A 25,542-nucleotide genomic window follows, 5' to 3' on the forward strand; every position below is an offset into this window, starting at 1 on the left:
CAGAAGTATGAGGTCAATTGCTACACCTCAGTTCATACCATAGTTTAGATTAACTAACTCTACATAGCCCTAGAATCAAATCTGTGACATCTTATCTGTGTAACTTACAGCTTCATTGGACTTTACCTCCTGAACTAGTGAGAAACAATTTTGCAACTGAAGGGTGGAATGGGTTATCACATTATCTTCCCACCTCGAGAACATGATTGGAATCGAGTTCAAATAGATGGAATTCAAGTCTACTGTCTGAGAGCTGCAACAGTCAAAAAGGTCAGTTCTGTGTCAACTTAGTGGATGCGCTCCCACTGTACAAGACTGCCAAAAATTAGCATCATGATACTGGTGTTGAATTATGGCATACTTTTTGTAAAAAAGTAAATATATGTCAAATGTGATCTATAAGATGTATAAATTATTTAATACAGGGGTTGGAAATGTAGGATAAGGTGAAGAAAGTCCATCACAAACAATAAACCTTTTCTAAAGGTAATTATAAACTTAGAACATATATGTTTGCATATATTTTGTGCTGCAACCCCAACGAGTTGGTAAAGGCAGTGTAGACTGACCCACACAGGTCGAAATGTTGCAGGTCCCATTCCCACCCTATACAATAATTGCACTTGGTGACCTTGAGCTAAGAAAGCATTTCTTTTTAAGGCCATGCTCCTGCTCCTGCTCCTGCTCCTAACTGATAATCAGTGAGCCCTGCTGGAAAATGGAATGGATCAGGGCTCAGTTGTGATGGCCACCAGAACTGAAGAGCCCGACAACACACACACACACACAAAGGATGTCAATCTGGTACTGAAGCATATAAAAACATGAGCAACTTGCTCTTTCATGAAAGAGAAAAACAGATGGGTAGAGAGATCGAGGCCCAGATTTTCGCTTCCGAGAGCTGCTCAGTGCCAAGCCGAGCTGTTTAAAAGACCCGCCTCAGTTGTCTGAGACTTCATACTAGTTGTTTATTCATACTTTAGGCCCTATAGCCTTGACCCCTCACATTTCCACCGCTGCCCTCGTGGGAGCAAGGGATCAAATGTGGGAAGATGTGGTAAATTAAAGAGTAGAGGCAAGGTAAAAGAGGAAGGTATTGATTTGGGTAATGATAAACAGATCATGACAGGAGGGGACAGAGAGTACAAATCAAAGAGTGAACCAATAGAAAAGGCTAGAGGCAACAAAAATAATAAAAGGACAAAACTTAAGGCTCTGCATCTGAATGCACATAGCATTTGAAGCAAAACAGATAAACTAATTGTGCAAATAGAGACAAATAAATACCATCTAACAGCCATTACAGAGACATAGCTACAGGATGGGATAGATTGGGACCTGAACATTGGAGGTTATGTGGCTTTTAGGAAGGATAGAAAGTTAGGAAAAGGTGGAAGGGTGACTGTTAATTAAAGGCAACATTAACGCAATAGAGGTGGATAGCCTAAGTGCAGGAAATCAGGATATAGAAGCAGTTTGGGTAGAGATGAGGAATGATAAAGGCAAGAAGTCGCTAGTGGCAGTGGTGTACTGTCCCCCTAACAGTATTCACATGGTAGGACGGGGTATCAAAGAAGAACTAGTGGGAGCTTATCAGAAAAGTATGGTGATTATCAAGGGAGATTTTAATCTATATATAGACTGGAACAACCAGATGTGCAAAGGTAGCACAGATGACAAATTCATAGAATGTTTAAGAAATAATTTCTTAGATCAGCACGTTCTGGGGCCAACCGGGGAACAGGCTACACTGTACCTGGTTGTGCAATGAGGTATCATTATCTAATCCTCTCATAGCGAAGCGCACCTAGGTAGCTGTGATCATAATATAATTGAATTATACATTCAGTTTGTGGGAGAGAAGACTGGATCTAACACTAGTATTTTAAACTTAAATAAGGGCCATTACGGGGGCATGAAAGCAGATCTAGCAAAAGTGAAATGGCACTTTAGGCTAAGGGGTAGTTCATTAGAGATCCAGTGGCAGACATTTAAGAGATATTTCAGAATACACAGAATAGATACATTCCAACAAAGAACAAAAAATTCCAAGGGGAGAATCCACCATCCGTGGTTAACTAAATAAGATAAGATACTATCAAACTTAAAGAAAAAGCATATAATTGTGCATAGATAGGTGGCAGGTCAGAAGATTAGTCAGAATTTAAAAAACAGCAAAGAATGACTACAAGGTTAAAAAGGAGCAGAAACTTAAGAGTACAAGAGAAAGCTAGCTAGAAATATAAAGACAGACAGTAAGAATTTAGGTATTTAAGAAAGAAAAGAGAGTTAACAAAGTGAGTGTTGGTCCTATAGAAAGCAAGTCTAGGGAATTAATAATGGAAAATAAGGAGGTGGCAGATGAATTGAACAGTATTTTTCATTGGTCTTCACAATAGAGGCTACAAGTAACATCCCAGAAAAAGCTGTAAATCAGGAATTGGAAGGGAAAGGGGAACTCAGGAAAATTACAATCACCTGGGAAATGGTACTTAGCAAATTGTTGGAACTGCGGGCTGACAAGTTCTTGGGTCCAGGTGGATTTTATCCTGGGCTCTAGTGAGATAGTTGATGCGTTGGTTTTAATTTTCCAAAATTCACTAGATTTGAGGAAGGCTCCATTAGATTGGAAAATAGCTACTGTAACTCCTTTATTCAAAAAGGGAGGGAGTCAGAAGCAGGAAATACTATAGGCCAGTTAGCTTAACATCTGTCATAGGGAAGATGTTAGAAGCTATTATTAAAGACATTATAACAGGGCACTTAGATAAATTCAAGGTAATCAGGCACAGTCAACATGGCTTTGCGAAAGGGAAGTCATGTTTAATCAATTTATTGGAGTTCTTTGAAGAATTAACAGGTGCCGTAGATAAAAGGGAACCAGTGGATGTGCTGTAGTTAGATTTTCAGAAGGCTTTTTATAAGGTGCCACATCAAAAGTTATTGTGGAAAATGAAAGCTCATGGTGTAGGGGGTAATGTACCCCCTGCATGGATAAAAGATTGGCCAGCTAACAGGAAAGAGAGTAGGCATAAATGGCTTATTTTCTGCTTGGCAGGATGTGATGAGTGGTGCACCACAGGGATCAGTGCTGGGGCCTCAACTCTTTACACTTTATATAAATGATTTGGATGATTTGTATGGTTGCTAAATTTGCTGATGACACAAAGGTAGGTAGGAAAGTGAGTTGTGAAGAGAACATAAGGAGGCTACAAAAGGATATGGATAGGTTAGGCGAGTGGGAAAACATCTGGCAAATGGTGTATAATGTAAGAAATGTTAGGCTGTCCGTTTTGGCAGGACGAATAAAAAAAAAGAGACATATTATCTAAACAGTGAGAGATTGCAGAGCTCAAAGATGCAGATGGATCTGGGTACCCTAGTGCATGAATCACAAAAGATTAGTATGCAGATGCAGCAGATAATTAGCAAAGCTAATAGAATGTTATCATCTATTGTGAAGGGAATTGAATAGAAAAGTAGGAACGTTATGGTTCAGTTATACAGGGTATTGGTGAAACCATACCTGGAGTAGTGTGTACAATATTGGTCTCCTTATTTAAGGAAAAATGTAAATGCATTAGAAGCAGTTCAGAGAAGGTTTATGAGATGAATACCTGGAACGGGTGGTTATCTTATGAAGAAAGGCTGGTCAGGCTAGGCATGTATCCATTGGAGTTTGGAAGAATAAGAGGTGACTTGATTGAAACATAAGATTCTGAGGGGACTTGACAGGGTCAATGTGGAAGGGATGTTTCCTCTTGTGGGTGAACCTAGAACTCGGGGTCACTGTTTCAAAATAAAGGGGACGCCCATTTAGGACAAAGATGAGGGGAAAAAAATTCTCTCAGAGGGTTCTGAGACTTTGGAATTCTCTTCCACAAAAAGATGGTTGAGGCACAATCCTTGAATATCTTTAAGGCAGAGGTAGATAGATTCTTGATAAGCAAAGGTTATCGGAGGTAGGCAGGAATATGAGGTTAAAATCAGATCAGCCATGATCTTATTGAATGGCAGAGCATGCTTGAGGGGCTGAGTGGCCTACTTCTGCTCCTAATTCCTAATTATATATTAAAGCTTTCATTATATTAAAAAAGTGACATTCATGAAAACCTATTCAAAATTTTTAAATCCCCTCAAGTACTTAATCTCTTTAGTGAGACCCCCAAGAAATTAGCCCCCACCCGCCCCCCTCCCACCCCATTTAACCACTGTGTTGAAGTTCCCAGTAGATCAGACACAGAAGATACTAACCAGTTGTTAGACTTGATTTATAGATATAGTTGAAAGAGTAAAAATATTGTTATCTTGCCAAGCGTGAATATTCACGGAGGCTTTAAGGTGCCCAACTTACTAATGACCAATAAAGGGGGTATTAAGATAGGAATCCACACAGGTAGTTTGAGAGAGAATAATTTGCTCTTTAAGCTGCAGCATACTAATATTGCCAAGCTAAAAGTACTGTTGGTGGGAAACCACTTAGACAGTATTTCCCTGATAATGGGATACAATGAACAGGATCTCACCAGTCTTTTGGAAAATATACAGTCATCATTCTCAGAGGCTCAGGCGAAAAGTATAATCCTGCAGTTATGGAAAAAACTACTATCTACATGGAAACTTGAATATTCAGAGATTTGATTATTTGTTTTTTTAAACTTGTATAGTTCATTACATGTATCCCCTTTAAATTCGGCCATCTTGATGTCAGTTAAGCTTTTAAGTTCCTGCCAATAGCAGATTTTCTTGATGAAGACTGAATTAAGGTACAAAAATATTAGGATCAAACAGCAATAGAGGCCATGATGCATAAAATCATCTAGTTCCCACTAAGTTAACTGCTAGGATGGCAAAGATTTTGGCCAGATTATGCAAGGCCTGAGCCTCAAACTGTCTCCTCAGGGAATGGGATGCCGCATGGTCCTATTACCCATCGTATTCAATTACTGACTACACTGGCTATGACAAATATGATAAATTACCCTACGCACTCCCTCGGGGTAGGTACAACACTTACAAAAACAAACAGACTTGTATCCATAACCTCACAAAAACAACAAATCTTTTAATAACTTCTTTGAGCTATCAAACTGTGAACTTAGGACCCCCTGCTGCAATAATCATAGGTTGTGAAAAGCAGCAAAACATTAATAAAGACATAATGATAGCCTTTAGGATAGTGTCAACAAATAGCTATTGTAATTGCTATACCAGATTTTTTTAACCACTCACTGACATTGGTAGCCTTTTTTTTTATTTTTAAAGAGCTGGGGATTTAAATAACTTCAGAACTTGACAGTTCTACAGACCTTCTCCTCCCTTCCAGGGGATTCATGTATCCTCTAAAAAAAATCATAGCTCCACACTGCAAGTTAAGGTCCTTGCTACTGCTGAGTTCAGGTTTCCCTCATCTGCAAATCATGCCCTGCCCCCTTACTGATGAGAATGGTATCTGTCAAAAATCAGGGCAGGACTTCCAGATCCAGGTCTCACCTGCCATTTTGGAAGATCCACGGAGTCCCCACGACTCTCTGAAAATCCGGGCCAGAATTTAGCATAACCTGCGTGTGGTGCACCAAATGATTCCTCTGTTTACAAAAAAATCTTTGGAAAAATAAAAGCACAAGAAAAAAAAATTTGTTCCAGCAGATAAGTAGAGGCAGGGGTAGGTTGACAGATTTACTAAGGCTAATAGTACCAGTGGTTAACAAGCATAAGTACCCTGGATTGTCTAGGAGTATAAATTCTTCCTCATACTGTATAAACTCTTCCTTATACTGCCAAAACCAGTCAATTCTCCATTCTGACATTCCAAAATCTCAACCCCACAAATCATGTTGTTTAACATTAATCAGAATTACCACTTGCGCCGTTTAGAGAGAGGGAGAGAGAGGGGAAAAAAAAGATAACACAAAGAACAGATGATGAATCCAACAAAAATGGCGTGGCGAAGTATCAAAAAAGGACCTGTGAAATATGTTGACTTCAGCACTTAGGTAATAAGCTCTTTGCTGCACAACACCAGATTAAAGTTCATTTTAGTACATTACACCATTCAAAGAAAGCCAGTGGTGATCCACACATCATATAGTGGCACCTAACATCGGAAAGAACGGACACCGGATAATCTGCATACCTAAAAAGGGATGAACGCACCACCTAATGAAGTGCTAGAATGAACAGTTTTGGAATGGGTTCACTCTTACTCCAAGTGAGCATGTGGCAAAGTTTTAAACATGATTTCAACACTTGTGACCAGTTCAAAGTTGCATTACCTCCCAGTTCCTACTTCCCCCCAACTCCGACTCCAAAAACACAGATTAGAACTTTATCAAAGCTTTGATAAGCCACTATCCATCACCACCTCGCCACACCCAATTAACTATCTAACGTCAACACGATCCACCCAAATAGTTCCAATTTCATTAGTCATTTTAACATTGATAATTACTGTCCTGTACAGTAGGCAATTTTAACCCTGATTCTCAATTCCATTAGTTCACATGGAATGAAAGCAAGCCTATGTGTCCATAATTGTCTGTTTCTATTTCACCCTTTCTGAATATGGAAACCACATTTGCCCATTTTAATTGAATGGCACTGCATCAGCATCCATTCCCTACCCGAAAACTCACATGTAGATTGGCCATTTAGATATGGTGCCAAAGATCGTCAATTCTGCAACTGAATCCCAGAATGCGTTACAGCCTTTAGAAAATTACAATCGTAATTATATAAAAATTATCACAATGGTGCTTCTCCCCTTAACCTTTCTTCTGCCTTGAAGGTACAAATTCATACTGGTGTACAATTTCACATGTCATCCATTTTCCAGAACTCCTAGGTTCAAAGGTCAATTTCAGCACTCTGGGCAAGGTCAGCTACCTCAGCACAAAGACAGATTAAATCTGTAATCACCCTGATGTAACAGATTATCTGGGCAAATCAATTGGCAGCAATTAATAATGTTCTGAAAAGTAGCATTTCAAATAATCACTGAACTGCTAGAATGTTTTAGCATCCAATAGAGAGGTTAATCTAGTTGACGTTTCGAGTCCAAATGACTCTTCATCTTAGTTCTGATGAAGAGTCATTCGGACTCGAAACGTCAACTGTATTCCTCTCCGCAGATGCTGTCAGACCTGCTTAGTTTTTCCAAGTATTTTTGTTTTTGTTTCAGATTTCCAGCATTCGCAGTATTTTGCTTTTATCTTACAGATTAATCTAATTTACTCCTTCAAAAATGAAATTTCCTTTAGCACAATGTGTATGCAAATGGAGTTTTCCACTTATTCGCACTTTTATTAAGTATGTTTTCAGGAAAGCACATTAAGACTGGGTATATTAGGCTAATCGAAAAGCTGCTCATCAGCTGCACTGTCATTTACCCAGCATAAATTGCACACTGCTGACCAGTTCAGACATGGGGTGTGCATGCTCAACAAAACAGAGACAATACAAATGACCAGATTTATTGGAGATCTTGGGATACAGTGCAGACTTCAATGCAAAAATGATCAGAACGTCAAGCAGCTGTGGGCACACATCACTCTTAAAATATGGCAGCTGGAAAAATGCTCTATAAGAAGAAAAAGCTCCATCGTGATTGGTGGAGAAACTTAGCATACTCAATCTGAATTGATCCAATAATCCACTAAAATTGCAAAAGGGAAGGAATGAAGATTATTGATAAAACGTACAAAAAAAGGATAACCTAGATCAGTAGTTCTCAAACTGGGTTCTGTAGACACTTTCCAGGGGTCTATGAAATAACGATATTGTGCTTACTGAGCAGGGCTGGTCTGATGGGTCGGAAGGGAGTGGGGGCAGTGCTTGGTGTGAGCCAAGAGCTGAGGGCAGTCACAGGTTCAGTGCAGAATGGGTTGGGCTGTCTTACCAGGAGGGGAGCGCACATAAGAGTACTGAGAGGGGCATGAGGTCACTATACCTTTAAGTATCTGTTTTCTTATAAGCATTATTAAAGCACGCTCTATATGCATAACTTTCATGTAATATTTATAATTTAAGAGGCGGATTTGTGATTCCTAAATGATTTGAAAGGGAAAGGAGGGAGCCTTCAACCAAAACTTTGACAATCGATGATCTAGATAGATGCAAATGAGAAATAATCAGTGTTTAAATAAAGAGCTGACAATTACATTGCACTGAGTCAGCTCTCAAACAAATCTGCAGCCTCAATGCTTTCAGGTAAACTATGCATAAGGTTATTCAAATGCTCACTTAATGCATACTGCTCTACTTGCAGGAAAAGGCTTTTAGCAGAAATTTCCAAGTATTGTCAGTGACTTTCCTACCTCTCCAGAATTACTGAATACTTTTTGCTGAGGGATACAAAGGTTGCATTGCAGAGTTCAAATAACTTTTCAATCTCCTATCACTGAGGAGCCAACTGTTCAACCCATTTTCACCCTTGAATAGGTGATGACCAAATGATTCTCAAGTTACAGACACTGGAGGCATACATTACAAACGATGAAAGCACAAACAGATTTTTTGATGGTGGTCACACACCAGTCATACACTTTTTCTGATGAATTCCATGCCATGCTACAGATGTTCCAATTATCACATGGTTGAAGTCAACAGCAATATGCAGAGTGTCTGGTAGAAGATTGTGGCCATCACAGCAAACAACAACCTGCCAAGGTGACAGTATTCAAAACTGTACTATACAAATCGATGGGACAGGCCTCAAAGAGCTTCCTTTTGCTCCGTTAAAACATTCACTGAGGCAGCATAAAAAACCCTCAAGGCAACGGTACAGCTCTTTCATTGCTTAACAAGCATGTCCATATTACAGCAGTACACACTTCCTATTTGCAAATTACAACTGGAAACTTGGTCACACATCTCTAAAGGAGTGCTCTGAAAAATTCTTCCAACAAAAGCTAGCTGCATGTTCACTTACTCATACATAGGAATGCATCATGGGCATTCAAGTGGCATTACAGGAAAGTATATTTTTGCAAAAAAAAACACTATAGGTGCCCTTTAGATTTGAAGCATTAACATCCTGTTTGCTTACAAACAATTTTAAGCACTTATTAGGCAGCTGTTGAAGTCAAAGAAAGTAAAGACAATTAAAGTTGGTGGATTAGTACTATACTTTTCCTATTTCTTCCTCCTAAACTTAGTCAAAGGCACAAATCCAACAGGCCTGGTGTAGGCTACTACCAGTATTCAGAACACCAATCAAGAACAAGGCTACATACAATGTTGTTAATACTGGAAGGGGCATCAAGGATCTAACATTCAATAGCAATGTTATTCTTCTGTTTCACTTCCCACCATATTAGTATGCTCCCAAACACCCGCATGATATACTCAGCTCAGGAATTTAGATGGTCAGTTTGAAGGAAGAGCAACAGCGGAATCCCAAGTGCACAATTGAGGAACAAGTGGTTGCGGCTGTGCAGAAGCAGAAACCTGCTAGCCAGAAGGCCAACTCACATCCTTCCGCAACTGCAGAGCCCTGAGATCCAGGCTTCCATTGGATCTCCGTATAAATGAGTTGCTATGGAGTACGGTTGTCATCTGGAGATCTTTGATACTGTGTACAACTGACATGCTGCAACTTGTGGCAGTGAAGGAAACCAGCGGCTACAGCTCTAATGATGAACATATGTTTATCAGAAATCCACTGAGTAATACAGAGCAACTCCATAAATGTCTGCAGCAAAGCCTTTTGTCAGAGGTCCAGTTCCAATTTAGGGCATCGCTTATCAATGTTCAGGTTGTGGAATTTGAGGCCTTTTGCTCAAATATGCAAAAGGTTCTCAACCGGCTTAAATATATTGCTGGTGCATCTTGAAAGGGGTATTAAGCAGAACTTCACAACTTTCACTGTTGTGCAGAGATGCGCTCTTTCACAGATCAATGGGCATTCTGAGATAGTACCGACATATAGCTGGAATAAGCCTGGTGTTGCAACATCTGGTCCATCTAGTCCCACTGCTCAAATGACAGAATATTTTTTTAAATGCTTCCTATCTCAGTAATTGAGCATCGCTGGCAAGGGCAGCATATACTGCCCATCCCTAAGTTCGCTTGAGAAAATGGTGGTGGGCCATCTTCTTAAATTGTTGGCAGTTCTATCCCAGTGACAAAGGTTGCACAAGATTGCAGCAGATGGCACAACTCCATCGTTTGGCTCCCTGGTGGACCTCAGGCCATGAAGCCAATTCTCTTCCAAATTATTGTTAGCTTGGTTTGTGGTTTTGGATTCAAGCACTATTCCAGGCATTGGAGCACAAAAGCTAGGCTTACAGGAGATGCTGCATTGTCAGATGTACTCTATCTCAGGTAAGACATTATCTTAAGCCTCCATCCCAATGGACATAAAAAATCCCAAAGCATTATTCAAAGAATAGAGGAATTCTCCCGGTCAACATTTATATCCCGCAGTCACTGCCATCAAAACAAATTAACTGGCTATTTATCTTCTTGTTGGTTGTTGGTTCATTGTGTGTGCAAATTGGCTGCTATGTTTGCCCATTTAACAACAGTAACTACTGTCAAACTAATTCACCTGATGCAAAGTGCTTTGGGACATCCTGCGGATGTGAGGGGTGCTACATGAATGTAGGTTCTCTCCATAGATGGACATAGCTCTGTGAGTACAAGCAATTCACCTTTGGTGTAAGTGAATCTCTTCTTTTATCCTCTCCTTCCATCTGCAGAAAACTTAAGAGCAGACCTAATTGCATACCCATTTCAGGAAATTTTGCTGTAGCAATCAAAAGTACCTCACTTCCCCTTTAAAAAGTCACTTGCTGGACCAAAGTTTCACATTTATCTTTTACGTTTACTATTTATGGGCACAGTGAGATCCCATCCAAAAGAACAAAATTTGACATTTGACCTCCTTTCTATCAGATTTATATATTACCGATTAAAATGGTGATCTGTGTAAGTGCAGTTTATGCTGCCAAAACGGCCAGCTGGAAATCACAGGCATTCAGCAAAAAATCATTTCAGCAACTCCAAAATCTTCTCCATAAGTTTCTGCATCATATACACAGTTAGTTTATGTAGAATGGCAAGAAAATAAGCATAGTTTTAAAGTAGCAAGGGCAGAGGGGTGGTCCAGTAGCCATTTAACAAGGCCCAAAATTATGATTCAGTGGCGGGGGAGGGGCAGTGCTCTGGCCCTCCTGAACAAGGTAGTTTATCCACAATAAAGGGACAGAAAGAAGACTAATTCACTCAACAAGCAAAGCAAAAATACTTGAGCCTAAAACACTGACAGATTGAGTGCACAGCGTGAAAAAATATAGAATAACAGACAGTTAAGAACCAAACCATTTTTAAAAAGCTTGTAATTGGAAAATAAGAAGAGAATGGAAGGAGAGAGAGAGAGAGAGAGAGATAAATTGATATGAGGGTAAAGTTAAACTTAGAACTTGTAATGTTGTTACATCAGAAACACACTATTAGAGCTTAGTGAAAGACTGCATCATTTCCTGGAACAGTGGAGTCTTGCTTTAAGGGCCTAGCAGAAATTTTACTTATAGTCATTCTCAGGCATGTTAAAGGATCGTTTCTCCATGCCTTCATCTGACATACAGGAAATCAACACAGCACAAGGCTATCAACAAACAAGTATACAGCGTTAACTGACCTGACTTTCTACATGGTCCTGTAATTTAGTTTTTTTTAAAAAGAGGAAACTTCTTACATTGCTGGTTTTCTGAGCCTAGTCTATTCTTCCGCCCACTGCACTTGTCAGCATTCGTCAGCAATCACATGACAAAGTTTACTGCACTGCTGGTCAGTGGGTGGGACATCTGCCGAGGCAAGACAAAACATACGCCCTCTGCTTCAAACTACGGCAGATGCCCAGAGTCTGCAATGGTTTGAAACTGGGGGATTGGTGACTTACCGCAAATGTGGCATAAAAAGACATCAAGAAATAGTGACTGAATAACTGAAATTAAAGATAGAATTCTCTCACTGAGCCACCACTTGTGCCTGTACAGTTACTCTTCCCTACATGCCAAAACAATTTTCTTCTTTCATAGTTCAAAATCCTCTACACACCACTGCAGTGAGCCAAGTACTAGGTCACCGTGCCCAGGGAAAAGTAAGAAAAATCCCACTGCAGCTTTAAAAGCTCAATTATATATTTGGGAGATGACCCTCACATGACCCCTTACACATTTTCACCCCATATAAACTATCTGCCCAAGGCTGTAGCGTCAAGTTTTAAATGCGATATTCCTCCCTCCTGTATGAGCCGTATTCTATCATCTTCCTCCTCAATCAGCCTTTTTGTTTACTAAATTAACCTCCATTATTATATTCTTGTCACGCTTTGTTCCGTGGAAATAAAAAAGCTTTCCTCAGACCTTTTAAGTGTTATCATTGAAAGAGGATTTAAATAAGTTCTATTTGACAGACTTACGCTAGGACATATTAGGAATGAATAATCAGGACACATTATTTCATTTGGTCTCAGTTTACCCTTCAGGTATTGCTATTGCCAAATACCTTTCGTTGTATAAATTGTTGCTGTTTTGCAGACATGTATTAAAGCACTACTGTAATAATTGGGATTGTTTGCAATAGAGCAGTAATCATTTGATTAATCAGAGTTAGAATTTCGTAGCTTTTCACAAATTGTCTTCTTGGAACATGGAGTCAAGTGTGGACAGCAAGGTGGCCCTTCTTGTTACTCCTTCAAAATGCACAAGGGTTAAAGTTCTACCTCCATATGGTACCAATGCAGAAGAAGAAATCAGGAGTAACACACCAAATTTAAACATTTGACATTCCATCTTGTACCTTGCCAAATACCTGCAGCCAATTCTGAGAATTGAAATAGCCAAAACATGCAAATAAGTGATCTGTTTGTTAAAGAAATGGGGTGATCAATTTTAATAAACTTAATTATTTTGATAGGTTTGCAAACACATGCCAAGTGTAGCAATCCAATTTTGTCTTTTCTAATTTTTCTCTCTTCCCCTTTCCTCGAAAAAGGCATCAGCAAGGTAGCAATCCATCAGAGATGAATGCCTCTCAGTACCTCAGCTTAGTGGTCATTCATCATGTGCAAACACTGACATTTTTTGTCAGCATACCAGTTTGCCATTAGGGGTCAATACATTCGAGCCCAATTCTGTCCTCACTCAACGCCTAGAACATAACATAAGAACTAGGAGCAGGAGTAGGCAATTCAGCCCCTCAAGCCTGCCCCGCCATTCATTACAACCATGGCTGATCTCATTTTGGCCTCAACTCCAACTTCCCGCCCTCTCCCCATAACCTTTCAACCCGTTACTATTTAAAAATCTGTCTATCTCCTCCTTAAATTTATTCAGCGTCCCAGAATCCACTGCAATCTGAGGTAGTGAATTCCACAGATGCACGACCCTTTGAGAAAAGTAATTCCTCATCTCTGATATAAATCTACCACCCCTTAGCCTAAAGCTATGGCCTCTCATTCCAGAATACCCCAAAGGGGAAACATCCGCTCCACGTCTCCTTTGTCTATCCCCTTTAGTATCTTATATACCTCAATTAGATCTCCTCTCATCCTTCTAAACTCTAGCGAGTATAGACCCAAACTGCTCAATCTCTCTTCATAAGACAAGGCCCACATCTCTGGATTCAATCTAGTGAACCTCCACTGAACCACCTCCAATGCAACTACATCCTTCCTCAAGAAAGGGGACCAAAACTGTGCACAGTACTGCAGGTGTGGTCTCACCAATGCCTCGTACAGTTGCAACAACACTTCCCTATTTTTATATCCTATTTTATACTTTAGCTGCACAAACTGTTTTTAGCCAGGGCCACCAGAAACTGATCGAGGAGCCTTATATTCACCAACATTTCATTTAGTCACTCACCAGCGGCAGTGGGCTAACCCAAAGTAGTCAAATTAGTCTGGTGCTCAAGTGAACAGCATTATATGTTTATGTGGCATGAGGTTTTTGAATGTGGTTTTGCACCAAAGACTGAGGATATACCCAAACTAAGCCACAGATTGTAAATCAAAAAAGGCACTTCCACACAGACAGCTAGAACAAAGGGATCATTTATTTTCTCCAAATCCAACCCAAACAATGAATTATGTTGGGAGTAGAACATGCCCTCCACTATCAGTAAACATGAGAATAAAGAAGAACTTGCAGTGATCTAGCATTTACTCTGCACAAGCAAGCCAGGCAGCGAGTGGCAGATGACTATTTTGATCATTACAATGTCACAGCGGAATCAATCCTCTCCTCACTCATTCTCTCAGCCACGGAAGCAAGAAATCCAGCTGATTTTGCTTACTCCCAAAACCAAGGGGCACTGAATCAGAAGTAATACCAACAAAATACCCTGCTGAGATCAACAAACTCATTAGTTAACAGATACCGAACCTGGAAGCTTCTTGATCCCATCTAGATGTACTCAAAGATTTAGTGCAACATAAAATGTAGCTCACTTGTTGTTCACTTGAGCAATTTCAATAATTTAAATCAGGATGTTAATACAACAAAGCATTCTGTTATTGTTGACGCAGGTGCCCAATCTAACCAATGTGTTTACCACAGTACAGTTTACCTGCACAGGAGGTCAGATACACAACCTATAATCTATAGATTTAAATCCCAATGTTAGAATAAAGATCCAGAGGCAGAATTTCCACTACCACAGTAATCAGGACATTATACCCAATTATATGCTCATCCATACCGATTTTGCCAATGTCAAGTTGATAATATAATTAGTGTAACAAACTATACAGTAATTTAAATGCAAAGCAGAAATACCTTCCAGCAGTATCCTGACTTGTCAAATATCTTTATCAGTAATATACTAACAGTTGTTATCTGCTACATAGAACCGAGAAGCACAAAGTTATCCATTTGACAGTCAATACATATTAAAATTCTTTAGTTTTATCATCGGAATCACAAGCAAGTGAACAGAGAATGATTCTTGGAATATGGTAATAAACCTGAGTGACAAATGGCTAGTGTGTAGGGACACCTCTTTTAAAGCCTGCAGAGAGTGGAGAAAAAGATATTTCACCTTTTGCTGTGGGTTTCACGATAGATGATTTCAGTTGCTAGACAACATATTTGGAGTGGCGGATGGGACAAGTCCACCTACCTGTGAAAGAAAACTACCTGTTCTTGTCAGTATCAGAATTCCCATGTCATTCCATTACTAAAATAATTTATCTTCTACCACAACACACACTCGAATACAATTGATTTATGCTGCCATGTTGTTATTCAGATGGAATAAAATCTCTACTGCTGGGTAATATGCCTTCATTAAGAGTGCAGAAATGTCATCATAACACTGATATTATGCATCATTATTAGATATTGTATTGTAATGTACAAATAATTGGAGATATACAATGAGATATATCTATTTAACAACAAACAAATTCAACATTTCTTTAAACAGTCAACCTGAAATGCTAACTCTTGTTTTTCTCTCCACAGATGTTGCTTGACCTGCTGAGTATTTCCAGCAACTTCTGTTTTTCTTTTAATTTTCCAATTCAAAGAAATGTTAAGAGGACTTACCTATATTCAGTAAATATGCTATGATTTACTATTCAAATATTCCTCAAACCCAGGCTACAAAGTATTTAATATCCCATTGTAATATTCACCTGAAACTGGCTGATTACGAGCAAGCTTTTTGAGCTCCATGCCTTTATAGCTTTGGGGACAGAATGATTTTGAAAAGCTCCCAATTCACAATTACAAGAAAACGAGTACGGCTATCATGAAAATAGTACAACACTATTCCACTGCAGCAGATTTTAAAATATTAGAAAGTAACCAAAGCCATTTGTCAATCTGAAATGTTTTCTTAAAATGTGTCATTTGGAGTTGTTGTGAACTAGATGAGTCTGGTGCATTAAATATTTAATTTCTCTCAGCTATTATAAACTGTGCAAGAAAAGACCTAGGGTAGATATATCGCATCCCAGGTTACTGATGTGAAGTGACTATAGTTTTGCTGTTAAAGTCAGGTTTTTAAGAGTTAATTTCTAAAAAATGTTGTCTCATTGCCTTTCAGTTTTACACCTTATTCTTTCACGCAGCAATTATGTATACAGCAATGGGGCTCAGATACAAGAACAATTTGTATTTATATGCAGTAAAACATCCCAAGGCAGTTCATGAAGGTAGCATAAAACAAAATATGACAATAAGCCACGCAGAGATATAACAGAGCAGATGACCTAAATCTTTGCCCAAAAAGGTAGGTTTGAAGGAGTGCCTTACAGGAGGAAAGTGAAGTGGCAGGGAGGGAGTTCCAGAACTTAGCACCTAGGCAACTGAAGACACAGCCACCAATAGTAGCATGATTAAAATCAGGAATGTTCAAGAATTAGATGAGCACAGATATCTCGGAGGGTTGTGGGACTGGAGGAAATTGTAGAGATCAGGAGGGGCGAGGTCATGGATGGGTTTAAAGACAAGGATGAGATTTTTAAATCGAGGCGTTGCTTAACTGGGAGCCATTGGAGGTCAGCAAACACAGGGATGATTGGTGAATGAGATTTGGTGTTAGTGAGGACATGGGCAGCAGAGATTTGGATGACATCAAGTTTTTTTTCTGGGAGGGGAGAAAGAGCTGTGTTGGGGGCGGTGCTAGAATTTGTGAGGCTGCCAGCATAGTATATATCAGCATAGTTAAGATCATGGGCAAAAGAAGGCATGGTTGAAGATTGATGAGCTGAAACATGGGCACTGTCACACAATATTATATAAGTGGAAATAGGTGCTCAAAGTGACAGTGGGTATGTATGATTGAAAGCTCATGTCAGGGTCAAATATGACTCCAAGTTTGTGAACAGACTGGTTCAGCCTCAGGCAGAAGGATACAGTAGGTGGCGAGGCAACAGTTTGTGCTGGGGACCGAAGACAATGGCTTCAGTCTTCTCAACATTTAGTGAAGAAATTTCGACTCATCTAGTACTGGACATCTGATAAGCAGTGTGACAATTTAGAGAAGCTGGATGAGTCAAAAAAGGTGATGGTGAGGTAAAGCTGGGTGACATCAGTGTACACATGAAAACCAATGTTGCATTTTCAGATGATGTTGCTGAGGGGCTGGATGTAGATGAGAAATAAGAGGCCAAGGATAGATCCTTGGGAGACATCAGAAGTAGCTCTCAGGAATGGAAAGCAAAGTTTTTGATGGTGATTCTCTGGTTACAATTTGATGGATGAAAATGGAATCAGGCAAGTCCAGTCACAAATGAACAAAGATGGAGAGGTCTGTCTCTATCACAATCATATAGGATGTTATTTGTAACTAGAACCATAATCTAAGGGACTGGGAACATGGAAACATCCACGAGGAATAAATGTGCATGCAAATTACAGAAAGATGAAACAACTACAGAGTAGCGGTAATGGAGGACTTCAATTATGCTAATATAGTAGTAACAGTGTAAAGGGAAAAGTGGGGAAGGAATTCCTGGCATGTGTAGACAAAAACTTTCTTGATCAGTGTATTTCCAGACCAAACAGCAAACAGTTCTAGGTTTAGGTCTGAGGAATGAAGTGGGGCTATGTTTCTGCAGGATAGCACTTTGGAAACAGTGATCATAATATCATCAACTTTAAAATTATTGAAAAAGAACAGTGTGCAATGAAGGATAAATATTCTTATTTGAAGGAGGGTTAATTTCAGTCAGTTGAAAAGGGATCTGGCCCAAGTAAGCTGGAATCAGAAATTGGTAGGCAACCAGAAATGGCACAATAGGAGGCCTTCAAAGGGGAAATGATTCAGGTACAGAGCAGACACATTTCCAGGTAGAAAGGAAGGATATCCAAAAGCTACAGCTCATTGGATGACTGAAGATATCAAAGTTAAACTTAAGCAGAAAAAGGAGATTTATGACAATTGTAGAGTTCATAATACAGTAGAAAACCAAATGGAACATAAAAAGTACAGAGGAGGGGTAAAAACAAGGGGAATAAGAGGGGCAAAGAGAGAATATAAGGATAAATTAGCAATAAAGAGGAATGCAAAAGTCTTAAATAAACACAAATAGTAAAGTGGTAATCAAGGAAAGGGTGGAGCGGATTAGGAACCAAAACTGAGATATTCTTGTGTAGTCAGCAGGCGAGATCAGTTATTAAACAATAAATTTGCATCTGTCTTTACAAGAGATAAGAGATGCTGCCAATATAGCAGTGAAGGAAGGAGGTGGTAGTAATGTTGAATAGGTTAAAGATAGATAAAGAGGATACACTTCAAAGACTGGCAGTTCACAAAGTAGAAAGGTGACGTGCTTCAAGTGGAGTGTATCCTAGGTTACAAATGGAAGTAAGGATGGAAATTGCAAAGACTCTTTCCACAACCCTCTAATACTCCTTAGTTAAGGGGTGGTGCCAGAGGACTGAAGGTTATTAAAACCAAGTTCAAAAAAAAGGGAGGAATAAACCCAGTAACTACAGAGGAGTCGGCCTAACATCAGTAGCAGACACACTTTTAGATATAGCAATCCTGGACAAAATTAGTTGGTATTTAGTAAATGCGAGTTGTAGGCTTTTTTTGGATGGGGCTGGGACTATGCTAATGAGTGGCAGGGAGCTTGGGCAAATCTTTCAGAGAGCCAGTAACAAAAGATAGAGAAAATGTGGGTGGAGTTTAACAACAGGTTTAAGTTAATTACACCTAAATGTCTTCATTCTTTTGCGCCAGAAACTGGCATTGCAATGCAATTACCCCCTTTTTGGGTGCAAATTGACTGGGAACAGTGGGTCCAATTGTTCTTTTAGTCTTTTGTTCTAAGAAGCATCTGTTAAGGACCTTCAAACATTGTTACTACTGTCAAACAAAGCATCCAGTTGAAATGAAACTCATGAACCTGTAAGCTTACAAAGCTAAACCCCGAACTACTGAGCATATGAGATAACTCCCTCCCGTTCGAAATGAGGTGTTTTTTTTTAATGACATCAAATATTGCTTCTATGGGTGTAGTGCATATATAGTACTAGTTGATGATCCCAGCATTGTTCAGTTATTATTCAGCTGCTGGTCCTTAAAAGGCTTAGACACTTTAGGGAATTTTTACAACATACAGTAAAAATGCAAATTGTTATTGTATTTACTGATCAATTTCCTTTCTGAACTATGGAGATTCTTTTTTAAAAAAATTCATATTCTCTTTTTAAAAAAATAATTCATGGGGTCTGGGCATGACTAGCAAGGCCAGTATTTATTGCACATCCCGAAACGTCCTTGAGAAGGTGTTGGTGAATCGCCTTCTTGAACCACTGCAGTCCATCTGGTGTAGGTGCACCCTCAAGTGCTATCAGGTAGGGAGTTCCAGGATTTTGACCCAACACCGATGAAGGAACAGCAATTTATTTCTATCTCAGGAGGTATGTGACTTGGAAGGGAACTTGCAAATCATTGTGTTCCCATGCATCTCCTGCCCGTCTCCTTCTAGGTGATTGAGGTTGCAGGTTTGGAAGGTGCCATCAAAGGAGCCTTGGTGACTTGCTGCTGTGACCTTGTAGATGATGCACACTGCAGAAAGTGTGATGGTGATGGATGATGGGATGCCAATCAACTGGGCTGCTTTATCATGGTTGGTGTTGAGTTTCTTGAATATTGTTAGAACTGTACTCATTCAGACAAGTGACTTGCCTAGAGGTAAGTCTTTCAAGAGGTGAGCCACTCACCACTGAATACCCAGCCTCTGACCTGCTCTTGTAGTTACAGTACTCATGTGGTGGGTCCAGTTAATGTTCTGGTTAATGGTGACCCAGGATGCTGATGGTGGGGAATTCTATGTTAGTAATGCCAATTAATGTCAAGTGGAGGCAGTCAGACACTCTCTGATGATAGCCATTGTCCTCGCACTTAAGTGACAAGTAACATCCACGCAACACATCAGCCTAAGTCTGAATGATGTCCGGGTCTTGCTGCAACAGGCACGGACTGCTCCATTATCTGAGGAGTTACAAGTGGAGCTGAACACTTTCAATCATCAGCAAACATTCCTACTTTGACCTTATGATGAAGGGATGATCACTGATGTAGAAGATGATGATGGTTGGACCTAAAACACAGTCTGAGGAACTCCTGTTGCATTGTCCTAGGATTGAGATGGTTGGCCTCCACCAAACTTCCTTTGTGCTAGGTATAGCTCCAACAGTGGAGAGGGCAGTGTTTCCTTGATTCCCATCAATTTCAATTTTACTAGGCCTTCTTGATGCAACACTAAGAGAAATGCTGCATTGATGTCAAGGGCAGTCAGTCTTACCTCATCACTGGTGTTCAGTTCTTTTGACCATGTGTTTGGACCAAGGATCTAATGTGATTTAGAACCGGGTGGCCATGCCAGAACCCAAACCGAGCATTGGTGAGCAGGTTATTGCTGCATAAATGCTGTTTAATAGCACTTTCAAAAAGCTCCTTCCATCATTTTGCTGATGTTTGAGAGTAGGCTGATGGGCTGATAACTGACAGGATTTGATTTATCTTGTGTCCAAGAAATAGCTGAGCAGACTGGATCTCAGATGGGATGAATAGAATTGTCTGTCTTCTGTGATTGTGGTAGCCTCAGGCAGAGCAGTGATGGATCATCCACTTGGCACTTCCGGCCGAAGGTGGTTGCAAATGCCTTTCTTTTGCTTGGTTCTGTCATCAATAATGATAGGGATGTACATAGAGCCTCATGCTCCCATTAGCTGTTTCATTGTCCAGCACCATTCATGACTAGATGTGGCAGGACTGCAGAGCTTTGATCCGATCCGTTTGTTGTGGGATCGTTTAGCTCTGTCTACAGGATGATGCATATAGCTTTGCCGAGTTGGCACCTCATTTGCAGGAATGCCTCATGCTGCTCCCGGCAAACCCTCCTGCACTCCTCATTGAACCAGGGTTGGTTCCCTGGCTTGATGGAAATGAGAGAGAGATATTCTGGCCATGAAATTACAGATTGTGGTGGCTAAATTGTCAACAAGAAAGGAATGAAAAAGAAAGCATAAACCCATGCCAGCTAATTTAATTATACAAAGATTCTTTAAACCTCTCTGTGCAGAAATTTTTTTTTATTTATAGTAAACTTTAAAAACGGTGAATAAGAAGGAAACTCCTTCGACCCCATCAATGCAAACGGAAGGATTGCTGCACTATAAACATAAGTAATGGTGAAGCAAAATGAGTCTCTGGATACAAAAAAATAAGTCAGAAATGCTTTGGACATAACTGAATATATCCCCACAAGCAAATATTAAGCATTGATGCTGCAGCCTCGCGTTTAAATACAGCCTGTAAGCCTGCTGACTGTACGTGGGGGGAAGGCACTGCTCTGGGAGGCGGGCGCTCTGCCTTGAAGAGGACAATGTCCGACTGCCTCATCGTCTCTGGTTTCTGCCTTTGTGAGCGCGGAGCCCAGGGCTTCTGCCAAGCGCGGCAGCCGCTGGAAGAAAGGCACCGGTAATCCTGGCTCCACCCGTGTGAAACAGAGAGAGCAGCCGTACCGAGTGCCACCCTCACCCTGCCCGGGCACGGTGAGGGTTGGGCAGGGAAAGGAATTAGAGACAGAAACAACAAACGGGCTGGGTCCACCACTTACTTTCTCCACCTCCGAGTGCATGTTGCTGCTGCCACTCCTTCGCTCTGCCTCGTCTTTCACTCTGCTTCCTGGCGCTGACAGCAGCTTTCTCTCATGGCTTGGGGACTGGGTGCGTGTAGGGAAAAGGTGGAGTTTCTCTTAAAAAATATAAAAAAAAACTGACACTGCCCGGCTGCCTGTCGGAACGAGCAGCCTGGCCCTAACCCCACCCTTGCGGCAACGCCCCTGTATCGTGGAACACGCAGTGCGGCGCCGCCTCAAAGCAGCAGAGAGGATTTAAATCTGACTCCTCAAGCAGAGCATCACGGAGGGGGGGTTCCACTCACCCACTAACCCCCCCCCCCCCCTCTCATTTTTCACAACTACTCCAAGGACACACCAATATTAAAATAGGACTAATTCCTCAAGAGAAAATTGACCGCCAAAAACACCCGGTTCTCATCGTTTGTCCTCCTCCTCGATCTGATCTAATCTGCTATGAAACGTGTAATTTAGTGACCAACCTAACCAGGGAACCGCCTTTGCCCTCTTGTTCCGCTCTAGGCGTTGACTGACAAATATAGGGTGGGGTGATCCACAACGTGCTCAAACCTTACTTCATCCCAGAAAATGTTATTTTTTAATGATATAGGATGCATCCTGAACATTAAAAATAGGCAGGGATTACAGGATATTTGGTTCCTGGTACCCACGGTGAACCTATCGACTTTAATCCTATTACTTCACACTTTTTGCAGATGTATTCTTTCTCTGCAAATGCATCTCCAGTTCCTTTAATAATGAATTCCTCTTTAAATTATTTTATAGTTTCAACCTTAGTGTATCCCATGTTCTAAAACAAAACAACCTTTCCTGATTTTTCCTGAAATTTGGAAATTTCTCTGCATTGAATGGTAACTGTTGCTTATCTGCCTGCTCTAACGTGTTTTCCTCTGGTTTTGCTCACCATTTTCCATTTTCACTAATTTGGCAATGTCGGCAAACTTTATTTTCGTTCCTCTCGTATGTCCAAATATTTATTGGAAATGGAAAGCAAAAGAGATGCCAGCTGAGATCAATGGAATACATCAATCCAAAAAAACCCAATTATTGTAACTACTTTTTGTCTCCTGACCATCTCTTTATACATTTGATACCATATGCCTTAATTTTTGTAGCAAGTTACTTATGTGGTAATTAATCAAACACTTTCTGAAAATACATCACATGCCCTTACGTGATTTATTTTAAAAATCAAACTAGACATGCATGACCTTTATAAACATTCACTGACTAATCCTGAGTAGTACATGGCTTTCTATGTGTTCACTCCCTTTACCTTATATTATGAACTTCCAACATTTTACCTTCAACAGATCTAACACTAAATGCTTCGTGCCTTCTTCCCAACTTATGTTAGTGTTCAGGATAACAGCCCAGTGACATTTCATTTTTTTTAATAGTGTCCTTCTGAATAGTGGCTTGCCAAAACACCCTCAGGTATTCTTATATCTGACTTTCCCATTCTTTGGTTAAGAACTGAATAACCTACTAAGCTGCTCCAATATTCCAATATTACTTCCAATGTGCTTAAAATAACATCCAATATTAAATCACAAACAAGAGATGGTAAAGCATGTCAAAGAACATTGACAACAATGTCCATGATATGGTGATGCTTATGATTAAGTTTATGATGGGAAGTGTCACGCCTCACTGTGGATAGTGTGGTGTAATATCAAGCCCCACTGTTCCCCGAGCTGTGAGAAATGTCAAAAGTTGGACCAAACCATCAGACTGCCCCAACTCTACCTAACTTTTTAATTTAGGGTAACAGAATACAAGCACCAGGTTTGTAAACTTAATAAGTAAATAATTGTTTATTAAACAAAATGTTGTTAACCAGTGGCAAAAGAAAGAAATATGAACTGTTAATTTCTAACTCTATAACCTAAACTCTACCCCTTCTTAAATCCTTGTGCACACACATACAAGACACATAAGATACACACAAACATGGATTTTAAGAGTGGGATAAAACAGTTCAATAGTACCAATTCCAGAGTACAAGATTTGATGGGTTGATTTTGATTGATGTCTTCCAAATTCCATTCAGTTCTTGTTGACATGAGGTGGTCTTCCAGCACTTTCAGTATTTAGTTCACTGGTTGAGCACTTGCTTTTCAATGTCTCTAACAGTGATTTTTTCCTTTTGCCTCTTGACAGGGGTTTCAGAGAGAGAGCAGGTTACAGACATATAAGAAGAAAAAGCCAGCTAGCTATTATTGTGGAATTATGGAATTTTCCACACAAAGGAGAAAGAGGTTTTAGGTCTTGTTCCTTTCAGGCTAGGAGCTATTCTGCTGCACTGCTTCTCACACAAAACCTGGTTACCTGGTCAGGAGCCAATCAAAATGCCATTTCCAGGCAGCTCCCTTGGTCCAGGACTCCTTTCCAGTGCCATCCTGTCTTTCATGGCACTCTCTGTTCCAAGACTGTAACATTGTATATATCCCTCATCCTGTTCCAGTGGACATGTCTTTCAAACTGCAGCCTTTGTAATTTTAATCCACAATCCAAAGGAAAATAAAGAGATATGTTCTTCAAAACAGTCCAACAGAAATAAAAAAAATATGTTCCTTTCAGAAGGAGAATGAGTAAAATGGAAACTTAACTTCTGGTCTCAGAGAACAGATTTTGAAGGGATGATGTATGGGCCAAGGATCCTAGACTGGACACGAATGGTAGAGGGTCAATGCATGGAAGGAAAGTGGATCATATTTACAAATGCTATATACCAATAGAGAGCAGATACATACTGTCAAGAAAGAAAGGTAGCAGAGAGAAAATATGGGCAAAAATATAAACAATGCAGGGAATAAGGGGAAACAAATAAATTGTTCCTGAAGAATAAAGTTGTGATGGTATATGGAGATGGAAATAAAATTGGTAAAAGAGGTAAAGAAACTGGTCAGGAGATCTCAAATGTAAAATGAGGTTAGCACAACAGGGTATATGAAAAGAAATGTCAATCATTGCTATAAATATATTTGCTGCAAGCAAATGGAAAAATCCCAAATGTAGCATGATATAAGTTACTAAGGATGCTCAAATAAACTAAATGAATCAATTTTTTCTGTGTTCACATGGCAGATGATGAACAGTCTCTCAGCATGGAGTTTGAATTCCTGAGATGGGGGACGTGGAGGACTGAGAGGAAGTGGATTAAAATAAAATTAAGAAATGGCAGCCACTGATAAGTTAAGGAAGTTAAAGAAAGACAAATCACCAAGTTGGATGGACCTCATACAAAAGTTGTTAAAAGTGGCTTGTGAAATTGATCACACCCTTGATGTTACCAATAGGAAATAATTATCATTTACCATTAGGAAAAGAGTAGTTCCTGAGGAAGAGGTAGCGATTAGCAAAACAACAAAATTAAAAAGTCGTATCCTGAAAACAGGGTAATGAAACATCTGGATGAGTATGATTTGAGTAGAAGAGAATCGAAAAGCATTTATGAGTGGAAGGTCAAAAGAAATTCAATGAATGTTTTATATGTGTGACATCAAGGAGCCCTAGCAAAACTGGAGTCAATGGGAATCAAGGGGAAAACTCTCCACTGGTTGGAGCCATAACTAGCACAAAGGAAGATGGTTGTGGTTGCTGGATGTCAGTCATCTCAGCTCCAGAACATCACTGCAGGAGTTCCTCAGGGTAGTATCCTAGGCCTAACCATCTTCAGCTGCTTCATCAATGATCTTCTCTCATCCCGTGAATGAATTTAAAAAAAATTAAACTTCAGCAAGACTTTTAACGCAGGCCACACATGATTAGTTCCATCATAAGGTCACAAGTGGGGATGTTCGCTGATGATTGCACAATGTTCAGCACCATTTGTGACTCCTCAGATACTGAAGCAGTCCATGCCCAAATGCAGCAAGACCTGGACAATATCCAGGCTAGGGCTGACAAAT

The 25,542-nt window shown here is 40.0% G+C and overlaps 1 protein-coding gene across 8 annotated transcripts in view; it reads right to left on the minus strand.

Moving 5' to 3' along the window:
• The window catches only part of LOC121281982 (Krueppel-like factor 8), a 192,994-nt gene extending 171,216 nt beyond the window's left edge, over positions 1–21,778 (minus strand). For 2 of the 8 annotated variants that reach the window (XM_041195283.1, XM_041195282.1), the window contains exon 1: positions 21,587–21,778. In XM_041195283.1, coding sequence (XP_041051217.1) covers positions 21,587–21,607 — 21 coding nt within the window. In that variant the 5' untranslated portion in view covers positions 21,608–21,778. Of the gene's footprint in view, positions 1–5,493; positions 5,605–10,549; positions 10,589–11,641; positions 11,782–21,586 lie in introns of those variants that run through there. The other 6 variants (XM_041195285.1, XM_041195292.1, XM_041195281.1 and 3 more) reach the window with 4 other exon arrangements.
• Between the last annotated feature and the right edge of the window lie 3,764 nt (positions 21,779–25,542).

The sequence above is a fragment of the Carcharodon carcharias genome, chromosome 9 (genome assembly GCF_017639515.1).
Source record: "Carcharodon carcharias isolate sCarCar2 chromosome 9, sCarCar2.pri, whole genome shotgun sequence".
Lineage (NCBI taxonomy): Eukaryota > Metazoa > Chordata > Chondrichthyes > Lamniformes > Lamnidae > Carcharodon > Carcharodon carcharias.